We start from the raw sequence: 23,689 nt of genomic DNA, 5'->3' as shown, positions 1-23,689 counted from the left end.
GAGAGCATCTCACCCAGATCTGTTCAGAGCCTGGGTTTGGCTGGGGCCAAACTCTTTGTGCTGTTTGTTTATCTAAGATATGGGTTTGGATGCTCAGCAGGAAAAAAAAAAAAACAAACAACCAAACAACAAACCCATGAGTGATTGATGTTAATTATTTTCATTTCAGATCTCCTTTTTGGCAGCTGGGTGAGAAGGGAATGCCACGGCCAAGGAGGGAATGCCAGGGAGGGATTGCCAAGGTTCAAGCTGAATTCCAAGGGGACAGGAGTGCTGTGTGTCACCTCTGCACCAGGTCAGTGCCTTGTGAGCCCTGAGGAGCATCCCTGATCCCTCAGGCTCTGCATATGCTTTTAAGGGTGATCAAAATGGAAATGCCCTGGTATCAGGAATTACAGAGTTGCAAGGCTGAAATGATTCACTAAATTGGATTAGATCAATTTTTTTTCCTTATAGAAAGCAAATGGCTGATGAAAAGCTTCAGGAAGGGCTTTACAATCAGGCAGAGTGAGTCAGTTTTGAATTTTGTGCCTTTTTTTTTTGCATTTTGTAGTTGGTTGGAAAAGTCTGTGAGCTCTGGCTTGTTGTTAGCAGAGTGGTGAGAACACTGCAAAATTCAGTTTTGAATTTTGAACAAAATCCAGTTTTGAATTTTGTGCTTTTTTTGCATTTTGTAGCCATTTGGACAGGTCTGTGAGCTCTGGTTTATTGTTTGCAGAGTGCTGAGAGCACCGTGACACTCCTGAAAACACAAATAACACTGGCAGTGAACAGTAGCTTATCAAACCTTTTCTGATGGCTCAGAAATCACTGGATTCTTTTATTCTTTTATTCTCCACCCTTGGAGTATCCTGTGCTTCAATTTCCGGCTTTGGGTGCCAGCAAAGCTCAGCTGGGGCTGTGGAGATGGGACACAGAACCACACAGATTTGGGGTGGCAGGGACATGACTTCATGTTCCTTTCTCCTTCAGCTTATCTGAGGGGAGGAAACTGGGGGCCCTATCTCTTTTTCTGAGTGGAAAAACTGATTTCAAGTGCACATGTTTGGAGCTGCAGCAGCGAGCCAGGTTGGCTCGACTGAGCCACAGAATCTGAGTGTGCCTAATTAGAAACCAGGATGCCTCCCAGCACTTAAAGGTTGCTTTCAAGATTCTGATGAGCTGACAAAACAGATTAGTGAGAGGTGGGACTGGTATGAGCCATGTTTGGCATTTTCCTGCTCCGTGGCAGCAACAGGAGGCCCTGTGTGGAGATCAGAGTCCTCCTGTGCCTGAACCTGGGTGAATTCACTGCAGGGGAATGCACAAAGCTCCAGGGCTGAGCTGGAGATGCTGCTGAGCCCAGAGATAAATGTTGTTCAGCTTTAAAATACAAGAGGAGAGGTTTAGAAGAGATAGGAAGGTGATCAGAGGGTGGGCAGGCCCTGATAGAGGCTGCCCTGGATCCTGGCAGTGCCAAGGCCAGGCTGGATGGGCCTTGGGGCACCCTGGCATGGTGGAAGTGTCCCAGGGGTGGCACTGGATGTGCTTTAAGGTTCGTTTCAACCAAAAACATCGTGGGATCTAATGAAGGGCAACCCTGAGAACCCAGGCCCTCAGAACTGATCCTGCAGTCTGGCAGCTCGTGAACCCTGATGGGTTCTCTGTGAGCAGGGGGGAGGATGTGGGCAGGATTTCACACACGTTTCTTTCCAGGATTTGTTTGTGAGATTAAGATGAGATAGGAAGGTGATCAGAGGTTGGGCAGGCCCTGGTAGAGGCTGCCCTGGATCCTGGCAGTGCCAAGGCCAGGCTGGATGGGCCTTGGGGCACCCTGGGATAGTGGAAGGTGTCCCAAGGGTTCCTTCCAACCAAAACCATCCTGGTATTCAATGAAGGACAACCCTGAGAAGCTAGGCCCTCAGAACTGATTCACAGAGAGCAGGCACTGCAGTCTGGCAGCTCCTAAGCCCTGCTGGATTCTCTGTGAGCAGGGGGGAGGATTTGGGGAGTATTTCCCACACGTTTCTCTCCAGGATTTGTTTTGTTTGAGGCAGTGCTGAATCCCTGTGGCATGGCAAGGCTGGGAAGGGGCAGTGCCAGCCTGGTGGTGAGGGAAAGCTGCTTTAACCTGGGCCCCACTGCAAACACCACCAGCAGGTGCTTTGTCCTTCCAGGCCCTGCCAAGCCGCTCTCCTGAGTTCCAACATCCATTTTTGCTGCTCACAATCCCCCTGTCCTGCCTGCTCAGGGTCTGCAGCTTCCCTGGAGCCAGGAAAAGCAGGATTTCCCCTGCTGGCCCCGAGCTCAGAGCTGAGCCACCCCTAACAGGTCCCCCTGGCTCCCCTGCAAGCGCATGATGAGGCTTTGAGGCTGAGCAGACAGCTGGGACACTCTCCCAGGGCAGCCTCCGTGTCTGGGCCTCCGTTGTTTTTGTCCAAATCCCTCCTGACTCCTTTCCAAAAGTGGTTCAGTCTGTAAAACCAGACCAGGTGCCTTTGGTCGGGCTCATTCCTCAAATACCAGCAAAAAAGCAGTTTGGATTGGTCTTTAAATATGTAGGAAGTTCAATGCAAATTGGGTTTTTTGCTTTTGGTTTTTTTTTTGTTTGTTTGTTTGGTATTTTTTTTTTGTGAGGTTTTTTTTGATATTTTTTTGTTTTGATTGGGTTTTTTGTTTGTTTTTGTTTGGGGTTTGTTTTGTTTTGTTTTGTTTCTTTTTTTGTTGTTTTTTTTTTTTTTTTTCCCCCCTCACTTAAAGCATTTGAGTCTTTCCTTTCCATATAGAAAACTGACCTTGCTTGGATCAGTCCCTGCTTTCAGAGCTGATTTATTGCATCCTCTTTCAGGAGAGCTTCAAAATCTCTCAGTGCCACCCTGCAGCCTCTGAAACCTCACCTCTAGTACACATTCCCTGCACCTTGACCTCTTGGGTGTTTCACAAAGAGCAAAGCTCCCAGCGGGTCAGATGGGAGGTTTTGCTTTCCCATTGCACTCCTTAATTTGCCAAAACAGTGAGGGGAAAAAAAAAAATTAAAAAAAGCCCAAAAGACCTCAGCAGCCAAATTTGTTGGAGGAGTTTAAAAGCTTTGGTTTAGTTCTGCATCCCTGCTCTGTCCCCAGGCTGCCCTTCCTCAGACAGTGCCACAGGGCTGCTCCTGGTGCTGCCTGGAGATGGGCCCTGATTTGGGAGAGGAGCTTTGCCAACCTTCTGTGCCTGCTTTGCAAACTTCCCCCGAGCATCTGCTTTGTTTCTGGGGCTGGGCTGCCCTGAATGGTCCCTTTGTGTGCTCTGCCTGATGGCTCCAAGCAGCTCTGGAGGAGTCTGAGATAAATGTGACAGCTCCAGCTCTGGAGAACTCCCTGCACCCTGCCCAGGGTGTCCCTGCTGGTGTCACTGGTGATGTTTGTGCTGCTGTGTCACCAGAGAGGGGTGGAAGGTGTGGAATGTCACAGACATCTTTTAGGAAAAATCCTTTCCTTGGGATTTTTCCTCCTGAGAAGCTGGGAGGCCTCAGGAACAAAATGTAAACAATGGTTATCTGCTGCTGTGGAATGCAACAGGTGCATCTGGGATTGGTCTCATGTGGTTGTTTCTAATTAATGGCCAATCACAGCCCAGGCGGCTCGGACTCTCTGTTTGAGCCACAAACCTTTATTATCATTCCTTTCTATTCTGTTCTTAGCTAGCCTTCTGATGAAATCCTTCTATTCTTTTAGTATAGTTTTAACATAATATATATCATAAAATAATAAATAAAGCCTTCTGAACCATGGAGTCAGATCCTCGTCCCTTCCCTCATCCTTGGACCCCTGTGAGCACTGACACAGTGGAAGGAGAATATATTTAATTTTCTGTCCAGCCCAAACCATTCTGGGCTTCACTGAAGGACAGCCCAGCATCTCCAGGGGATGAACAGCATAAAAATGGGATTTGAGGCTCTAGTGCTGCCCTGTGCCCTACAAACACACCCAAAAGCAGGGACAGTTCCTATCCAGTGGAGTGAAATGGGAATTGGGCCCTGAGGGAGAGGGCACAGCTCTGCTGGGGCTCAGCTCTTGTGGACACATCTTGGAGCTGTTTACCCTGATCAGCGGCACCCTGTGCTCTTGGCTCACTGGAGGCACAGACAGGGGGTGTGACATTCCAGCACAGCCATGCTCCTGCACTTCGGGGTCTTTCAGGTCACTGCAATCCCAAGAAAGGTTCAAAACTCTCTTTTCCCAGCCTGGCGGTTGAAGCAGTCAGGGCTCTTCATTTCTCAGTCTCAAGGCTGTTTATTGTTTCTTATCTATAAAACATTTTCGCCTGCCCTGCCAAGGTCAGTCCAGCAGGACAGTTCCGGGCACTCTGCCTGCCCCAGGGCAGTGTTATGTCTTTATACTAAACACTACGTGTACAATATTTACCATAACTTCCCAACACCCATCACCTATGTTAGACAGCGAGCTTCTACTCTAAACCTATCACAGCAGAAGATGAAGACCAAGAAGAAGAAAAAGAAGGAGAAAGGCTGGACATGCCCAAATTCCTCCATCTTGCCTCCTGAACTCCCATTCTAAAAACCCCAAAATCTACTTTTCCACCCTGTGATAACTTCACTACCATTCTACTTAAACTGTTGTGACTTGCAGATCTTCATATAAGGTTGGTAATTTGCTCCACGGGTCATAATCAAACCCACAGGGGCATTTTGGGCTTCTGAGCCCCCTGGTAGGCTCTTGGCCATCCTGGACAGCCAGAGGGATGTGCTGGGTTCCCACACTGCAGGCTGGCACTGGCTGCTCCTCTGCACCCCTGAGCAGCAGCTCTGTGATGCTCAGGGAAGGTTCCCACCGGATATTTTGGAGAATTCGATTTTTGTTGAAGCACAGGGTGCAGAAAGAAGTGGTTCTGCCTCTGGGACTCGCAGGAGTGTCCCCAGTGCCAGGCATCAGGCGGAGGGAGCTGCTGGAGCTGTCTCTGGACAGTGTTTGGCTGCTTTTATCTCTCCGGGCTGTCTGGGGGAGTCAGGGCTCTGTGCTTTGCTCACATCTAATCTGCACTGCTGCGCTCAGCAGGCTCGGGGGCCAGCACGGAGGGAGATAAACACCGGGGGGAAAGGTGGGAGTGGAAAATGCCATCTCTGAGGGGACAGCAGGAAACCTGGGTGTGCTCAGGGGGCCGGCACGTCTTGGGAATTGCTCAGGACGTGGCCAAGTGAGTGTTTCCCGATCCTCTCTTTTAATTTTTACTCTTTTTTTCCTCCAGAGCAGGAGGAAAAGCATGGCTGAGGGAATCCCAGCTTTATGTCACTAGAAAGTGTCCCATGTGGGTGGAACCTTGATCCACCTCAAGGTAGCTCAGCTGCAAAGATTTTTCTTTGTATTCTTTCCCTTTTTACCTGGATTTCCATCCACCATCCCCTACACCTGCAGAGGAGATCTCTGCCTGGAGGATGTTTCAGTTTGTTTGTGCTGTTTGATTTTTGCTGTGGACGGGTGAATCCAGGTGGAGGTTCCTCAGTGAGGGGAAGAAAGCAGGAAAGATTTCCAACAGATAGAAAACATTCCTGTTTGTGGATGAGGGATGGGAGGGGTTCTGTGAGAGGAGAGGAGGGGCTGTGGGGCAGGGCAGCGAGGGGAGGGCATCAGCCGGGTCCTGGCAAGGGCTCACACTCCAGCAGCAAAGTCCCCACATGAATATCACACCCTGCCCTCTATTTATTGATATAATTTATATTTATTTATGTCTATTTATTTATCTATTCACTTATCTAATTTATATTTATGTCTATTTATCTATCCATTTATTTATATAATTTATATTTCTTTTAATCTATTTATTATCTATTTGTTTATATAATTTATATTTATTTATGTCTATTTATTTATCTATTCATTTATCTAATTTATATTTATGTCTATTTATTTATCCATTTATTTATATAATTTATATTTCTTTTAATCTATTTATTATCTATTTTTATGTAATTTATATTTATTTTTATCTCTTTATTATCTACTTATTTAAATAAGTTTTATTTATTTCTATTTATTGATCTATCTATTTATCTAATTTATAGTTATTTCTATCTATTTTTTAATCTATTTATTTATCTAATTTATATTTATTTATGCCTATTTATCCATTTATTTATATAATTTATATTTATTTTTATGTATTTATGTATCCATTTATTTCTATAATTTATATTTATTTCTATCTATTTATTGATCTATTTATTTCTATAATTTATATTTATTTCTATTTGTTATCTATTTATTTATCTAATTTCTATTTATTTATGTCTATTTATTTATCTTATTTACATTTATTATTATCTACTTATTTATCTATCTATTTATCTAATTTCTATCTATTTATATCTATTTATCTATATATATTTATATAATTTATTTTTATTTCTATCTATCTATTTCTATTTATTTATCTCTCCATCTAATTTATATTTATTTACACCTATTTATTGATCTATTTATCGATTTATTTATTGATTTATTTATGTAATTTTATGCATTTATAATTTCTGTATAATATCTACTTAAATAATTAATTTGTATGATTTAGGGATGTGTTTAGTGACCCCGCACTGTGCAGGCAGAGCTGGGATCACGGGATGCTCGTGGCACGTTCCCTGTGTTGCTGCTGTCTGTTTTCTGTCTGCCCTGGTGGAATCAATAAACGCCTTTGCAGGCCCCTGAGTGCCAGGTGACAGCTGAGCTGCTCCAGCTCATTGGGGAGGGCGCCCTGGAGCCTCTGAAAAAGAAAAGGATTTGATCCAGAACAGTCCTCGTGTCCCACTTTCCCTGTCCCTTGGGCCAGCTTGTTCCTGGAGCAGGCTCTGGAAGCAGAGAGGGAGAATTGTGTCCTGCCAGGGCTGATCTGAGGAATCTGGAGTTTCTGCTGCCTCCAGGCCTCTCTGTCCCCTCCCTTGTTCCTCCTGTGCCTCTCCTTGACACCTTGGTCACATTTAGGTGAGGGATGACATGGCAGGGTTAGCGTTTATTCTCTGGTTATGAATTAGTCTCTGATTATGATTTAGTCTCTGGTTATGATTTAATTTCTGGTCATGATTAAGTCTCTGGTTATGCTTTAATTTCTGGTTTATGATTTCGTTTCTGGTTATGATTTAGTTTCTGGTTATTATTTTGTTTCTGGTTATGGTTTATGGTTTCTCTGAGTGCTCAGGCATTGATGGAACTGTTGGTGTTTGTGTGAGCCCAGTGCTGCTTCATCAAGGTGAAAATAAATTTGGGTTCAGAACCTTCTGCCACTGCCTGAAACCCAGCTCGACCCCAAATGGACCCAATCTGGTGTTTCTGCTGCCTCCAGCCCTCTCTGTCCCCTCTTTTGTTCTTCCTGTGCCTCTCCTTAACACCTTGGTGACATTTAGGTGAGGGATGATGTGGCAGGTTTATTATTTAGTCTCTGGTTATGATTTAATTTCTGGATATGATTTAGTTTCTGGTTATCATTTCATTTCTGGTCATGATTTAGCCTCTGGTTATGATTTAGTCTCTGGTCATGATTTAGTCTCTGGTCATGATTTAATTTCTGGTTTATGATTTAGTTTCTGGTTATGATTTAGTGTCTGGTTATGATTTAGTCTCTGGTTATGCTTTAATTTCTGGTTTATGATTTCGTTTCTGGTTATGATTTAGTCTCTAGTTATGATTTCGTTTCTGGTTATTATTTTGTTTCTGGTTATGGTTGATGGTTTCTCTGGGTGCTCAGGCATTGATGGAACTGTTGGTGTTTGTGTGAGCCCAGTGCTGCTTCATCAAGGTGGAAATAAATTTGGGTTCAGACCCTTCTGCCTTCTGCCACTGCCTGAAACCCAGCTCGACCCCAAATGGACCCAATCTGGTGTTTCTGCTGCCTCCAGCCCTCTCTGTCCCCTCTTTTGTTCTTCCTGTGCCTCTCCTTAACACCTTGATGACAATTAGGTGAGGGATGACATGGCAGGTTTATTATTTAGTCTCTGGTTATGATTTAATTTCTGGTTATGATTTAGTCTCTGGTCATGATTCAGTCTCTGGTTATGATTTCATTTCTGGTTATCATTTCATTTCTGGTTATCATTTAGTTTCTGATTTTGATTTATGGTTTCTCTGGGTGCTCAGGCATTGATGGAACTGTTGGTGTTTGTGTGAGCCCAGTGCTGCTCCATCAAGGTGGAAATAAATTTGGGTTCAGACCCCTCTGCCACTGCCTGAAACCCAGCTCGACCCCAAATGGACCCAAATTTTCCATGCAGGGCACATCTCCCCTCCCTGCAGCCCAGCCCAGCAGTGGCACAGCCTCATTCAGAGCCATGAAAACAAATGCAAATCCCCAGGCCTGGACTGTTCTGCTGGATTAGCCCCGATTCCCCCCCAGATTGGTGCAGGGGCATTTGCAGGTGGTGTTTCTGTGGCACTCCTGGCATGCAGGGGGTTGGAAGTGGCCACTGTGGGCTCTGGCACTGCCAAAAAATAAAAATAAAAAAGGTTTTTTCCAGGATAAAGGGTTGGATGCAGAATCTTGACCCTTTGGAGCAGAAATCCCTCCATCCCTGGGACCCTTCATCATTCCTCCAACCTTCTTGCAGCCTTCAAGGATTATCACTCTAAAATAAAGCAGCCCTGGTAGGATGGGCTTTTCAAATTTAATTTATTTTTATTTTATTTGCTGTGGGGTATAAAAATCTTGGGGTTTTTTCCCCCAATAAAGGGGTGAATGCTGAATCCTGACCCCTTGGAGCAGAAATCCCTCCATTCCTGGCACCCTTCATCATTCCTCCAGAATTCTTGCAGCCTTCAAGGATTATCACTCTAAAACAAAGCAGCCCTGGTAGGATGGGATTTTTAATCTTATTTTCTTTTATTTGCCCTGGGATTTAAAAATCCTGAGTTTTTTCCCCAGGATAGAGGGGTAGATGCAGAATTTTGACCCTTTGGAGCAGAAATCCCTCCATTCCTGGCACCCTTCATCATTCCTCCAAAATTCTTGCAGCCTTCAAGGATTATCACTCTAAAATAAAGCAGCCCTGGTAGGATGGGCTTTTTAATTTAATTTATTTTTATTTTATTTGCTATGGGGTATAAAAATCTTGGGGTTTTTTCCCCCAATAAAGGGGTGAATGCTGAATCCTGACCCTTTGCATCACATATCTCTCCATCCCTGGGACCCTTCATCCAGAATTCTTGCAGCTCTCAAGGATTATCACACTGAAACAACCAGCCCTGGTAGGATGGGGGTTTTAATCTTATTTTCTTTTATTTGCCCTGGGATTCAAAAATCCTGGGTTTTTTCCCCAGGATAAAGGGTTGGATGCAGAATCTTGACCCTTTGGAGCACATCTCCCTCCATCCCTGGGACCCTTCATCATTCCTCCAGAATTCTTGCAGCTCTCAAGGATTATCACACTAAAATAACCAGCCCTGGCAGGATGGGTGTTTTTAATTTTATTTTCTTTTATTTGGGGTATAAAAAAGGTATCTTTTAACCTGTCAGTTTGCATTCACAAGCCAGCTGAGGTTTGAAAGAGGCTGTCCAAAATGAAACCCAAGAGTAATGGGAGTGTGTTGGGAGAGCCAGTAGGCATTGAAAGGTCTCTGCGGTGGCAGAAAAGCCTTAGGCTTCAACTGATTGCTAATTATGTGGCTTTATTCCTTTTTAAAAAAATACCATGCAAGGTTTGTGAAGGAGGTAAAGTGTGTTAATCTGTGCAGAGTTACCAGTTTTGGGGTTGGTGGTTTTTTTTCTTTATTTTTTCCCATTTTATTAAAAAAAAAATACAAATTCCCATGCCTCAATTTGGTTTTACAGCCTGGTTTGAAAACCACATTCTCAAGTCCTGCCACCCATCTCGAAGAGATGTAAAGGGCAGAAGTTATTCCGCCTTAAAAAGAAAAGGGGAAAAAGAAAAGCGGAAAAAAAAGAAAGGGGAAAAAAAAAGGGGGGAAAAAGAAAAGGGGAAAAAAGAAAAGAGGAAAAAAGAAAAGGGGAAAAAAGAAAAGGGGAAAAAAGAAAGGGGAAAAAAAAGAAAGGAAAAAAAAAAGAAAAGGGAAAAAAAAGAACAGAAAAAAAAGAAAAGGGAAAAAAGAACAGAAAAAAAAAAGAAAAGGGGAAAAAAAAGAAAAAGGGAAAAGAAAAATAAAAAATGCTCAAAACCCACGCTGTGCAGAGAGGGAGAGAGTTACAGCAAGTGGGCCCCCCGCTTTTCTCTGAGGGGGAATGTAAGCAGATCCTGCCTGAAACTGCTTCACTCAGCAGTTTTCAGCTTGTTTTAATTGGCCTGGCCTGAAAGAATCCTGAATGCTGTACCTGTGCCAATGAAAATGCAAATGTTTCCCCAGCCCGGGCTCCAAGGGCCTGTCCCCAGCACAGGGACGGGCTGGGAAACGGGCAGGGCTTGTCCCCAGGCAGCTCTGGGGGACAAAGGGCTCTGGAAAATCCACTGTGAGCAGGGAAATGGGCTCTGGAAAACCCACTGTGAGCAGGGAAATGGGCTCTGGAAAACCCACTGTGGGCAGGGAAATGGGCTCTGGAAAATCCACTGTGGGCAGGGAAATGGGCTCTGGAAGACCCACTGTGGGCAGGGAAATGGGCTCTGGAAAACCCACTGTGAGCAGGGAAATTGGCTCTGGAAAATCCAGTGTGAGCAGGGAAATGGGCTTTGGAAAATCCACTGTGGGCAGGGAAATGGGCTCTGGAAAATCCACTGTGGGCAGGGAAATGGCCTCTGGAAAATCCACTGTGGGCAGGGAAATGGGCTCTGGAAAATCCACTGTGGGCAGGGAAATGGCCTCTGGAAAACCCACTGTGAGCAGGGAAATGGGCTCTGGAAAATCCACTGTGAGCAGGGAAATGGGCTCTGGAAAATCCACTTTGAGCAGGGAAATGGGCTCTGGAAAACCCACTGTGGGCAGGGAAACCCACTGTGAGCAGGGAAATGGGCTCTGGAAAATCCACTGTGGGCAGGGAAATGGGCTCTGGAAAATCCACAGTGGGCAGGGAAATGGGCTCTGGAAAACCCACTGTGGGCAGGGAAATGGGCTCTGGAAAATCCACAGTGAGCAGGGAAATGGGCTCTGGAAAACTCACTGTGAGCAGGGAAATGGGCTCTGGAAAATCCACTGTGGGCAGGGAAATGGGCTCTGGAAAATCCACTGTGGGCAGGGAAATGGGCTCTGGAAAATCCACTGTGAGCAGGGAAATGGGCTCTGGAAAATCCACTTTGGGCAGGGAAATGGGCTCTGGAAAATCCACTGTGAGCATGGAAATGGGCTCTGGAAAACCCACTGTGGGCAGGGAAATGGGCTCTGGAAAATCCACTGTGAGCAGGGAAATGGGCTCTGGAAAATCCACTTTGGGCAGGGAAATGGGCTCTGGAAAACCCACTGTGAGCAGGGAAATGGGCTCTGGAAAACCCACTGTGGGCAGGGAAATGGGCTCTGGAAAATCCACAGTGGGCAGGGAAATGGGCTCTGGAAAATCCACTATGGGCAGGGAAATGGGCTCTGGAAAACCCACTGTGAGCAGGGAAATGGGCTCTGGAAAACCCACTGTGGGCAGGGAAATGGGCTCTGGAAAATCCAGTGTGGGCAGCGACAATGCTGGGCTACCTGCTGGAAGTGCAAGGGCTTTGGAAAATCAAGTGTAAGCAGGGGAAAATGCAGAATTGGATGTCCAAGGGGGTTACAAAACCAAGTGTGAGCAGGGAAAATTCAGGGCTACCTGCTGGAAGTCCAAGGGTGATGGAATAACAAATGTGAACAGGGAAAATTCAGGGTTGGAATTCCAAGAATGTTACAAAATCAAGCGTGAGTGGGGAAAATGCAGAGTTGAAGTCCAAGAGTGTTGGAAAATCACGTGTGAACAGGGAAAATTCAGGATTACCTGCTGGAAGTTCAAGGGTGTTGGAAGAGCAAGTGTGAGCGGGGAAAATGCAGGATTTGAAGGCCAAGGGTGTTACAAAACCAAGTGTGAGCAGGGGAAATGCAGGGTTGGATGTCCAAGGGTGTTGAAAATTCAAGTGTGAGCAGGGGAAATGCTGGGCTACCTGCTGGAAGTCCAAGGGTGCTGGAATAATGAATGTGAGCAGGCAAAATCCTGGATTAGAAGTCCAAGGGCTTTGGAAAATCAAGTGTAAGCAGGGAAAAATGCAGAATTGGATGTCCAAGGGGGTTACAAAACCAAGTGTGAGCAGGGAAAATTCAGGGCTACCTGCTGGAAGTCCAAGGGTGACGGAATAACAAATGTGAACAGCGAAAATGAGGGGTTGGAATTCCAAGGGTGTTGAAAATTCAAGTGTGAGCAGGAGAAATGCTGGGCTACCTGCTGGAAGTCCAAGGGTGCTGGAAAATTGAGTGTGAGCAGGGAAAATTCAGGGTTGGAATTCCAAGAGTGTTACAAAATCAAGCGTGAGCAGGGGAAATGCAGAGTTGAAGTCCAAGAGTGTTGGAAAATCAAGTGTGAACAGGAAAAATTCAGGGTTACCTGCTGGAAGTTCAAGGGTGATGGAATAACAAATGTGAACAGGGAAAATGAAGGGTTGGAAGTCCAAGGGTGTTGAAAATTCAAGTGTAAGCAGGGAAAAATGCAGAATTGGATGTCCAAGGGTGTTACAAAACCAAGTGTGAGCAGGGAAAATTCAGGGCTACCTGCTGGAAGTCCAAGGGTGATGGAATAACAAATGTGAACAGGGAGAATGAAGTGTTGGAATTCCAAGGGTGTTACAAAATCAAGTGTGAGCAGGGGAAATGCTGGGCTACCTACTGGAAGTCCAACGGTGCTGGAATAATGAATGTGAGCAGGCAAAATTCTGGATTGGAAGTCCAAGGGCTTTGGAAAATCAAGTGTGAACAGGGAAGTTCAAGGGTGTTACAAAATCAAATGTGAAAATGCAGAGTTGGAAGTCCAAGGGCTTTGGAAAATCAAGTATGAGCAGGAGACAACAGAGGGTTGGAAGTCCAAGGGTGTTGGAAAATCCAGTGTGAGCAGGGGAAACACAGAGTTGGAAATCCAAGGGTTTTGGAAAACTGGGAAGCCACAGTGCTCTGGGCACCCTATTCCATCCCAAAACTTTTAATTTTTTATGCTGTTCATCTCCAAAATGAAGCTGCATGAACCCCCAAAAAACCCCAACAAACACCAAACCAAGCTAAAGCAGCAACAATTCCTTTAAAATTACGGATTTTTGTGTATTTCCTGTGGTTTTACACACCCCCTGTGGGGCTGGGCTCTGCTATTCCTCCCAGATGGAAATGGAAATTGTCCTTGTGCTGGGCATCCCTCAGTGCAGATAACTCTGCCATACAAATATTCCAAATTAAAAGCACATTTTTAGACTCCCACAAATCATCCCTCCTCCAAAAGGGCACATCCAAAAGTTCTGGAATGAGGGAAGAAGAAAAATTACCTGGCTCAGCTTCTTCTGCTGCCTCGTGTCAAATAACAGCCCAGCTGTGAATTGGGAAAAGGAATTAATTTTCAATAATTGGTTGATCAATTCTTTTCTGGTTTTGCAATTCCCCATCCAGCAATGAATATGCATCCTCTGCATTTTCCAGAGAAATATCCAGCATCTTGGGGTATTTAAAATTAGATCTGTATACATTTACAGAGTAATGATTATTCTGAATTTCATCCGAGGCAATTAAAAAAGCATCATGATGACATTTAAGGTGATATTTTTCTCCCCTATGTTAAATAATTATAAATAATAATAATGATTAAACAAATTATTCTGTTCCTCCCAGTCTGGATCAACCTTTAGGTTAATAATCTAAATCATTAAAATTCATCTGTCTCTCCAAGGATTGAGTAGTTCAAAAAAATTGGAGGAACCTTTCAGCAGAAGGGTGATTGATAATTACCAAAGAAAAGATGTTTTGTGGGTGAAAAATGGGGCAGCTCAGCAGATTGATTGGGTTTGATCCTGGTCAGGTTGAGGTGATGTTTTCAGCAAGTAAACTTTGGTTTTTTTATCAGTTTTATCAGCTGGATCCTCTTTGGGAGATGATGAAGGGTTGAGTCCAAGGCAGCTTCCCAGCAGGCAGAGCCATGGGCTGACCTCAGGTCACATTTTTGGGGATTATTTATTAATTAGAATAGCAGTTAGGCCCTTTACCTGTTTTTTTTTTTTTTATTCTTTTTCCTCAAACTACCGCTATAAATGAGATTTTTCTTGATTAATTTCAAGTTGAGACTGGTAGTGTCCATCACTTCCTGTGCTTTAGGGTTGGTTGGTTTCCCCCCAGAGCTGCCTAATTCTCTTTATTTAGGATTTAAAGCACTGAAACAAAGAGTTGAGAATGGAAAATCAACTTTTGGGGCCCAGATGGATATCAGTTTGGATATCTATAATATATATATCCAGGATATGGAATCAAGATATAGAATATACCTATATGCAGGTATAGAATATGCAGAATATGGAATAAATTTATAGAATATACCTGTATCCTGATATGGAATATCCAGAATATTAAATAAATATATAGAATATACATATATCCAGATATTAAATACCCAGAATATGCAATAAAGATATAGAATATACCCATATCCAGATTGGAATATCCAGAATATTGAATAAAGATAGAGAATATACCTATATCTAGATATAAAATATCCAGAAAATTGAATAAAGATATAGAATATATCTATAACCCTCTTCAGAATTGGGACCAGAAAGATTTCCTATATAAAAAATATAGATTAAGGATATAGAATAAGGATATTTGAACACCCCATTCAGAGGAATTGGGATCAAATGGATTCCCTAAATACAGGGAATAGAAAATAAGAATATAAAATATAGAATAAGGATATAAAATATAGAATAGGGATGTGGAATAAGGATATAGGAACACCCCTTTCAAAGGAATAGGGACCAGATTCCATAAATACACAATAGGGAATAAGGTTATAGAATAAGGATATATAAACACCCCTTTCAAAGGAATTGGATCAATACAGATTCCCTAAATACAGGAAACATAGAATAAGGATATAGAATATAGAATAAGGATATAAAACATAGAATGTAGAATAAGGATATATGAACACCCCTTTCAAAAATATAGGGACCAGATTCTCTAAATATATAGTATGGAATAAGGATACAAAATAGGGATATAGAATAAGGATATAGAATAAATACCCCTTTCAAATTAATTGGGATCAAACAGATTCCCTAAATACAGAATATGGAATAAGGATACAGAATAAGGACATACAATAGGGATATAAAATAAAGATATATAAACATCCCTTTCAAAGGAATTGGGACCAAATAGATTCCCTAAATACAGGGAAATAAAATAAGGATATAGAGTATAGAATAAGGATATAAAATATAGAATAAGGATATAGGAGCACTCCTTTCAAAGGAATAGGGACCAAACAAATTCCCTAAATACAGAATATGGAATAAGGATATAGAATAAGGATATGGAAACACCTCTTTCAGAGAAATTGGGATCAAACAGATTCCCTAAATACAGAATATGGAATAAGGATACAGAATAAGGACATACAATAGGGATATAAAATGAAGATATATAAACATCCCTTTCAAAGGAATTGGGACCAAATAGATTCCCTACATGCAGGAAATATAGAATGAGGATTTCGAGTATAGAATAAGAATATAAAATATAAAATAAGGATATAGGAGCACCCCTTTCAAAGGAATAGGGACCAAGCAGATTCCCTAAATACAGACTATGGAATAAGGATATAGAATAGGGATATAGAATAAGGATATAAAATATAGAATAGGGATGTAGAATAAGGATATATAAACATCTCTTTCAAAGGAATAGGGACCAAGCAGATTCCCTAAATACAGAGTATGGAATAAGGATATAGAATAGGGATATAGAATAAGGATATAAAACATAGAATAGGCATGTAGAATAGGGATAAACATCTCTTTCAAAGGAATAGGGACCAAACAGATTCCCTAAATACAGAATATGGAATAAGGATACAGAATAAGGACATACAATAGGGATATAAAATGAAGATATATAAACATCCCTTTCAAAGGAATTGGGACCAAATAGACTCCCTAAATGCAGGAAATATAGAATGAGGATTTAGAGTATAGAATAAGAATATAAAATATAGAATAAGGATATAGGAGCACCCCTTTCAAAGAAATAGGGACCAAGCAGATTCCCTAAATACAGAGTATGGAATAAGGATATAGAATAGGGATATATAAACAACACTTTCAAAGGAATTGGAACCAAACAGATTCCCTAAATACAGAATATGGAATAAGGATATAGAATAGGGATATAGAATAAGGACATAAAATATAGAATAGGGATATAGAATAGGGATATATAAACAACACTTTCAAAGGAATAGGGACCAAGCAGATTCCCTAAATACAGAATACAGAATAAGGACATGTAAACCCCACCTTCAAAGGGATCAGGAGCAAACAGATTCCCTTTATCTGGAGCACAGCCCAAGGCTGCACAGAACCCAGACAAAATCTGGGGGGCCACAAAGTTCCATCTGCCTTCACCGCACACAGACCTGGCTGCTGAGAACTCTCCTCCTTCTCCCTCTTTTTTTTTCCTATTTTCCCATTTTAAACACATTTTTATGCTCCCATCTCCCTCCTCAGCACCCTGGCTGTCCCCTGCACCCCAGTTATCCCAGCTCCTGCTGGAAATCTGGAAACCCAGGGATCCTCCTGAGCGCAGCCCCTGCTGCTGCTGCTGCAGACAGACAGACAGACAGACAGACAGGCTGCCATTCCCTGGAGAACAGCCCTGCTCAGGAAATGTTGCTATTTCCGCTCTGCCTGCAGTCAGGAAATGAGGAGGAGGCAGCACTGGAGATATTTTTTGAATTTGACAGGATTTTTTTTTTTTTTTTTTTTCCCTCGTTTCAGAGCAAGGAATGCTCAGCCTGGCTGGGGGGTTGGAAGCCACGGGGGTGGTGTCAGATTTTGGGGCTGTGCAGGATTTTGGGGTTGTGTCAGAGCCGGGTTAAGGTCTGGGGTTTGAAAGCAGAAAAATGGGATCAAATAATCCAAATATTCCAAGGCTAAATAGTAAACATGGCCTCACAAAGTGTCTCTGCTTTCCCTTGACGTCCTCACTGGCTTGTTTGACTTTAAACTGATTTTTTTTAAGTTGGTTTTGGTTTCAGTGTTTGCTTTGACATGGAATGAAATGATATCAATGAATATTTAATCGTTTTAATTCTGTTCAGAATCCAGAGCAGCACCTTTTGGGTGCTGCACGTGTGGAAATTCCCATCCAATCCCACTGCATTGAGAAGGGATTCAGCTCCCCCATTTTAATACTGGCCCACTTTTACATTGATTTTAAATAGACTTTCTTCAAATTAATCTCATGAGATTGTAAAGCAGTCAAGGGTGCTTTAGTTTTAATGGAAGATGTGTGGCTAATTCCCTAGATTGTTTTAAAAATCTCCTTCTTATTAGTGGGAATATCCTGGAAATTCCTACTGCAAGTAGTGCTTGAAACCCTGTAAATGTTTGCAGTGGAGTTGGAAAAATAGAAATGGTGTAAAAACACCACCATTTAGTGGTATTTGAAAAATTTGTTGGTTTTAAAGACAAGATGATTCTTGCAAAATATTTCAAATTTAGCTATTTTCAGAAACAGGCCCAGACTTTCTCTGAAGGACTTCCTCTTTTCTTCCTAAAAAATCCATTTGATCAGAATTTTCCATTTCATCAAAATATTGATTATTTTAAAAAGGCAACATGCATTCACTAGAGATGGATTAAAAGGGTTCTGCATTGAGATTGGATTTTTTTCCATATATGAAAAAATAAGAGTAAAACTTGAAGTAAAAAGCAAAAAAGTAATTTCTAATGAGGCATAAACCATTTGTTTGGAAATTTTTGGAGTTTTACAGGATTTAAAGGTTTTTCCTGGTGTTATTCCCCACAAAAATGTTGTTGCACCATTATCCTGATTTTTCCCACCCCGGTTCCCTGGAATCTTGTGGGATTCTGGCTGAAATATGAGCTCCATTTGTTGATGTTTTGGAAGCAGAGTCCCAAACCAGAGGCCAAAATCCTGCCATCACCTCGGGAAGGGCCTCTGCCCTAAGTGTGGATATTCCAAAAGTTCCTGCAGCAAACCTTTCCCAAGGAAGGGATGCATGGAGCAGCTGGATCTCCTGTCTGAAGCCCTGTGGTGTTCAGGGGTTAGAAATGTGCACTTGGACTTCCAGACTGGGATCCCAGCTGCATTTTCATGCTGCAGATCCTTGGTGGTTTTCCTGCAATCCCAAAATCTGCTTTGTTGTGCCACGCCGGGTTTGGCTTCCCACAGGTGGAATCGTGGAGTGGTTTGGGCTGGAAAAAAACCTTAAAGGTCCTCAATTTGTGTTGAGGTTGGCAAGGGAAGCTGAGTGTGCTCCTGGTGCAGCTCAAAGAGCAGCAGAGCTGTGGATTGCAGGTCTGGAGGGGCAAAAAAGAGGGAGAAAAGGTGAAATTATTTTCTTGTGGTCATCTAGATGGAAAACGGGCAAAGATAAATCTGACCTGCACTGCTAAGCTCTTCCCTCAGCACCCAGTGCCTCCCAAGCCTTGTCCCAGATCCCTGATTCAGAGAATTCACAGAATGAGCTTCAAGATCATCGAGTCCAACCCAGCCCCAGCACCTCAACTGAACCCTGGCACCCAGTGCCACATCCAGGCTTTGTTAAACACACCCAGGGATGGGGACTCCACCACCTCCCTGGGCAGAACATTCCAGAACTTTATCACCTTCCTGGAAAAAACCTTTTCCCTGCTATCCAGCCTGTATTTCCCTTGGCACAGCTCAAGGCTGTGTGCTCTGGCTGTGTCAGTGCTGCTGGAGAAAGAGCCCAGCCCCAGCTGAGCACAGGCACCTTTCAGGAGCTGTGAGAGTGATGGGGGCAGCCCTGAGTCTCCTTTTCTCCAGGCTGAGCACCCCCAGCTCCCTCAGGGTTCCTCTCAGGGTGTTCCAAACCCCTCTCCAGCCTCGTTGTCCTCTCTGGAAATATTCAAGGATCTCAAGGTCCTTCCCAAGCTGAGGGCCCAGAGCTGGACACAGCAGTCAGGGTGTGCCCTCACCACTGAGCTCAGTGGGGCCAAGGAAACACAAATATTGTTCCTCACACGTGGAGAGCAGCTCAGGTGCCCCCCATCTATCCATCTCAGCCCTGTGGACAGCCCCCATCACCCAGGGGTGTCTGCAGGCTCAACCAGGCCGAGTCTCCTGAGTCTCCTTTTCTGAGTCTCCTTTTCTCCAGCCTGAGCACCCCCAGCTCCCTCAGTTGTTCCTCTCAGGGTTTGTGTTTCAAAGCCCTCACCAGCCTCGCTGTCCCCTCTGGACACATTCAAGGATCTCAAGGTCCTTCCCAAGCTGAGGGCCCAGAGCTGGGCCCTCACTCAAGCTGTGCCCTCACCAGTGCCCAGTATATCCCCACTGAGCTCAGTGTGGCCCAGGAAACACAAATATTGCTCCTCACACGTGGAGAACCACTCAGGTGCCCCTCACCCCTCCATCTCAGCCCTGTGGACAGCCCCCATCACCCAGGGGTGTCTGCAGGCTCAACCAGGCCGAGTCTCCTGAGTCTCCTTTTCTCCAGGCTGAGCACCCCCAGTTCCTCTCAGAGTTTGTGTTCCAAACCCCTCTCCAGCCTTTTTGCCCCCTCTGGGCACAAAGATCTCAAGGATCTTCAAGGATCTTCAAGGATTTTCAAGGATCTTCAAGGATCTCAAGGTCCTTCCCAAACTGAGGAGCCAGAACTGGACACAGCACTTGAGGCGTGCCCAGTATATTCCCAATGAGCTCATTAGGGCCAAGGCAACACAAATATTGCTCCTCACACATGCAGAGCAGCTCAGGTGCCCCCCATCCATCCATCTCAGCCCTGTGAACAGCCCCCATCACTCAGGGGTGTCTGCAGGCTCAAGGAGGCCCTGGGGATTTTGGCTGGGCCTGCAGGAGGAGCCTCCAGCCCTGTTTGGTTTGGGGTTTCCGTAGCAGAGCACAAATAACGTTTGCTCATGAGGCAGAGCAGGGACACAGTGCCAGAAATAGAGGACGAGAGGCTCCTGACAATCCTGCAGGATGTTGCTGTGGTGTTATCATATGATTCATCCACTATGAGGCTGAACAATCGCTAACCTCAAGACACTCTCACTTTCACGCCCTCTGACACACATTCCACAGAGGATAAATATCCTCTGCATGAGTAAAACCTCAGGGCTGGGGTTTTTAACTCCTAAAGGTCACTTTGTGAGTGTTCAGATGTTGAGTTGGAGCTTTGCTGCCCAGTCCTTGAGCGTGGGGAGGGTTTCTGTGAGTGCTGTGACGTGCTGGCTTAGAAAATCCTTTTTGGATGCTGATCACAGTGATGGCTGTGGAGAGGGACTCCAAAAAAGCCCATGGTGGAAACCACTGAAATCAATTACAAAGTGAATAAATTTGGCCCAGATGTTTTGATACAACTGAGCTGAAGGCAGGAGGGAGTTGGGATGAGGAAGAGATCCAGGAAAGCTGGAAAAGACATGGCTGGAGGCATTCAGGGCCTTGCAGGAGGGTTCTTCTCTTGAAAATATTCTTGCTTGGTGGCAAGAGTACAGGTACCACGTACCTGGTACCAGGTGAGCAGCTGGATTTGGAGAATTCCAGTTTCAAACTGGCACATCCTGAACGTCCCCCACCACGGAGAACAGCTGGAAAATGGATGAGCTTCTATACAATTCCTTCTATTGGAAGTGTTTTGTTATTGTGCCAGGCTTGAGGGCCACCAGTGGCTGTGCACTTGGCGGTTCTGTTTATTTAATTGGATTTAATTTACTCCTGGACCCCGAGCTTGGCTCTTGCTGGTGGTGGCCCCTCCAGGCCGGGGCTGTTTTCCCTTGCGAGCTCGCAGCACTAGATGGCAGTGTAATGGCAAAAACCTGCCCTGGTTTTTGCCCGGGGAGCAAAAGGCCAATTTCACCCCCAAAACCACCCGCGGTGAAATTTAAAATTTGAACGAAAAACAACCAGGCCTTAAAAATGCCTCTCCAAGTTCCCTTAATCCCATAACAGGCTCCTGTCCCATAACAGGACAAGGTCTTCACTGATGACCCAGTGGCACAGGAGTGATGCCAGTTGATGCCACCCACAGGTTTGGCCCACAGCAGCATCACAGGCAGATCTGTACAGAATATTTGCTCAGGAGATTTGGGTGAGGTCTAAAAATGCAGAAGCACCAAAACAAACAAACATGATATTTTTCTTCAAAATGAAGCTCGTAATTCCTTAGCAGGATCGTGTTTGGAGTTACTTTGCAGCCCTAGAGGTTATGGTAAAATAAATTATGGTTAAATAAATTAGAAAAATTAAGCTGTGGATCATCTCCTTTCATATCTCGGCAGATTCAATCCCAATTTTGTGGCCCCAAAAGGAGATTTAAGTGTTGCACAGGCTTGATGTTCTGTAGGAAAAATTCCACGCCATGGAAGCACATGGGGTGCGTGCATTTGTGTCTGTTTTCTTAATTCTGGATTAGCTCCCTCATTTATGACCAGGCCTTTAAAAAAAAGGAGGAAAATGTCACAGTATAGAAAAATAAACAGGGTAAAAATAAAAATAATAATAATAATAAAATGGCAGAAGGAGCAGGCTGAGCATGGCCTTTTCTGGACGTCACCAAGACAGCTGCTGGCCCCGAGCGAGATCTGAAGGTCTTTGTTAGGAAACGTTATTGCTGAGATTTTCACTGTTTGGATTTCCTGTTTTCCTCACTTCTGGACCCTTTAACTTTTGTAATCGAAGCAGGGTCAGCTCTGGTCATCTGTGGGGAAACAGGCTGGCTGTGAACAACAAGGGCTGCTGGAGGTGAGCGCTGGGGAGGTGCTGGAGCCAGCCAGGATCCTCACACAGGGCTGCTCTCACCCTCTGGGCCCTGCTGGCCAAAATTCGTCCCTGTCTGCATGAAAAATACCCAGCCTTGGTTCTGAAAGGTTGAGTGATGGGAATCCACCCACTGGCCTTCAGGAGCTCCTGAAGGGGGGAATTGAATCTGGCTGATTAAAAATGAGTGTCTTGGTTTTGGTCAAAACTTGCTTAGGTTTAATCTCCTTGTGGTTCTCCCTGTTTGTAATTCTCATGGAATTTTTTTTTATGCCCTTAGATCAAGACATGCCCCAAAAGATGTTCATCATCTCCCAGATAAGATGTGAAAGTCTGATAGGAACCAACTGATCTCTCTCAAAAACAGTAATATTTTTAGGATGTGCCAAAATCCATTCAGGTCTGACCATCCCCAAACTCCCCAGGCAGTGTTGGTGTCATAAATGCTTTTAGCAGTCCTGGGCTGGGCATCTCTGTGTCTCCATGGGCTGCACATTGGGACAATTTTCCTTGCAATAATTAAATTCAGCTAGAAGGGATGAAATGAAAGCAGTGTGAAGGTGCAGGACTGGAAACAAAGGTTTAAAACTCCTCCCCACTTAAAATAAGCGCATTGTGGTCAGGGCTGGTGAGTTGCTGTGTGAGATTCTTTGTCACTGTGCAATATTAAACAGTTTCTGAGTGATCACAGCTGTACAACATGGGCAGGTACCAGGTGAGCCTGAATCTGTCTGTCAGCTTTGAGTGGAGTCTGAAGGAACAACTGCCAAGGAGTGCTGAGCTCATTTTCCCTCCTGGACATGTTTTTGGTGTAAATAAACTTGGGATGTCACCATCCCTGGGGGATGGCCAGGAATTCTGCTGGGTGCCATCAGCATCCTTCCTTTCCAGCATCATTTCCTACCTCAAACACTGATTCTGGACAGCTGGGTCTGCTCGGGAAGGTGATCTTCACATGGCTAAAATGCTTCATTCCCTTCCTGATTATCCAGGGTCCATTGCCTCAGTTACCCACTGGCTTTTCTCAGGGTGATGGTGGCACAGATCATCCATGAAGTCTTTGTGACAGTGAAATCTTTCCAGCCACAACTGAAATTAAGTTTAATTGGGAAGACTTTCACAGGGTTGGATTTATCCCAGGACCTCCAACCAACATTTTTGTTTTCACCTTCAAATCCATGAGTGTAATTGATGCCAGAGCTTCTCATTTACAGAGAAGGGAGGCAGAGAAATCACCTGGGGTTATATCAGTGTTGTCCATGTATGAGGAGATTTGGGTCCTTGGGTTGCTGGATGGTCACTGTGTGGTTCCAGGGAGGTTGTCAGGAATCTGAAGTTGTCAGGGCACATTGAATTATGAATTATTGAATTATATCTCAGTTCTTTGGGACAGTGAAATCTTTCAAGCCACAACTGAAATTAAGTTCAATTAGGAAAGCTTTCAGTGTTGGGTTTGTCCCAGGACCTCCAACCAACATTTTGGTTTTCACCTTCAAATCCACAGGGATAATTGATGCCAGGACTTCTCATTTATGGGGAAGGGAGGCAGAGAAATCACCTGGGGTTATATCAGTGTTGTCCATGTAAGTGGAGATTTGGGGGTAGATGGTCAATGTGTGGTTCCAGCGAGGTTGTCAGGAATCTGACGGTCTCAGGGCACACTGAATTATGGATTTCTGAGTTCTGTGTGGAGCAAGAGGACTCGGGGCGCTGCGTTCCCATCCCTCTCCTGCCGAGCAGGTGGAGCGGGCAGCAGCCCCATCCCTCCCACTCGCTGGCCTCCCGGCAGCGCTGCTCAACAGGACGCGCTGATTTACAAGGCCAAGGGCCAGCAGGAA

General features: G+C 44.3%; 1 protein-coding gene across 11 annotated transcripts in view; it reads left to right on the top strand.

Moving 5' to 3' along the window:
- Nucleotides 1-23,689, top strand: part of LOC106630104 (uncharacterized) — a 178,040-nt gene that overhangs the window by 89,046 nt on the left and 65,305 nt on the right. For all 11 annotated transcript variants that reach the window (XR_012583881.1, XR_012583877.1, XR_012583880.1 and 8 more), the window contains one exon: nt 170-295. Coding sequence is in view for 2 of the 11 variants with exons in the window: in XM_074559649.1 (XP_074415750.1) it covers nt 170-295 (126 nt within the window). In the remaining 9 variants the exon portion in view is untranslated. The remainder of the gene's footprint in view (nt 1-169; nt 296-23,689) is intronic.

The sequence above is a fragment of the Zonotrichia albicollis genome, chromosome 27 (genome assembly GCF_047830755.1).
Source record: "Zonotrichia albicollis isolate bZonAlb1 chromosome 27, bZonAlb1.hap1, whole genome shotgun sequence".
NCBI classification, from domain to species: domain Eukaryota; kingdom Metazoa; phylum Chordata; class Aves; order Passeriformes; family Passerellidae; genus Zonotrichia; species Zonotrichia albicollis.
This window is presented reverse-complemented; position numbering and strand designations above follow the sequence as displayed.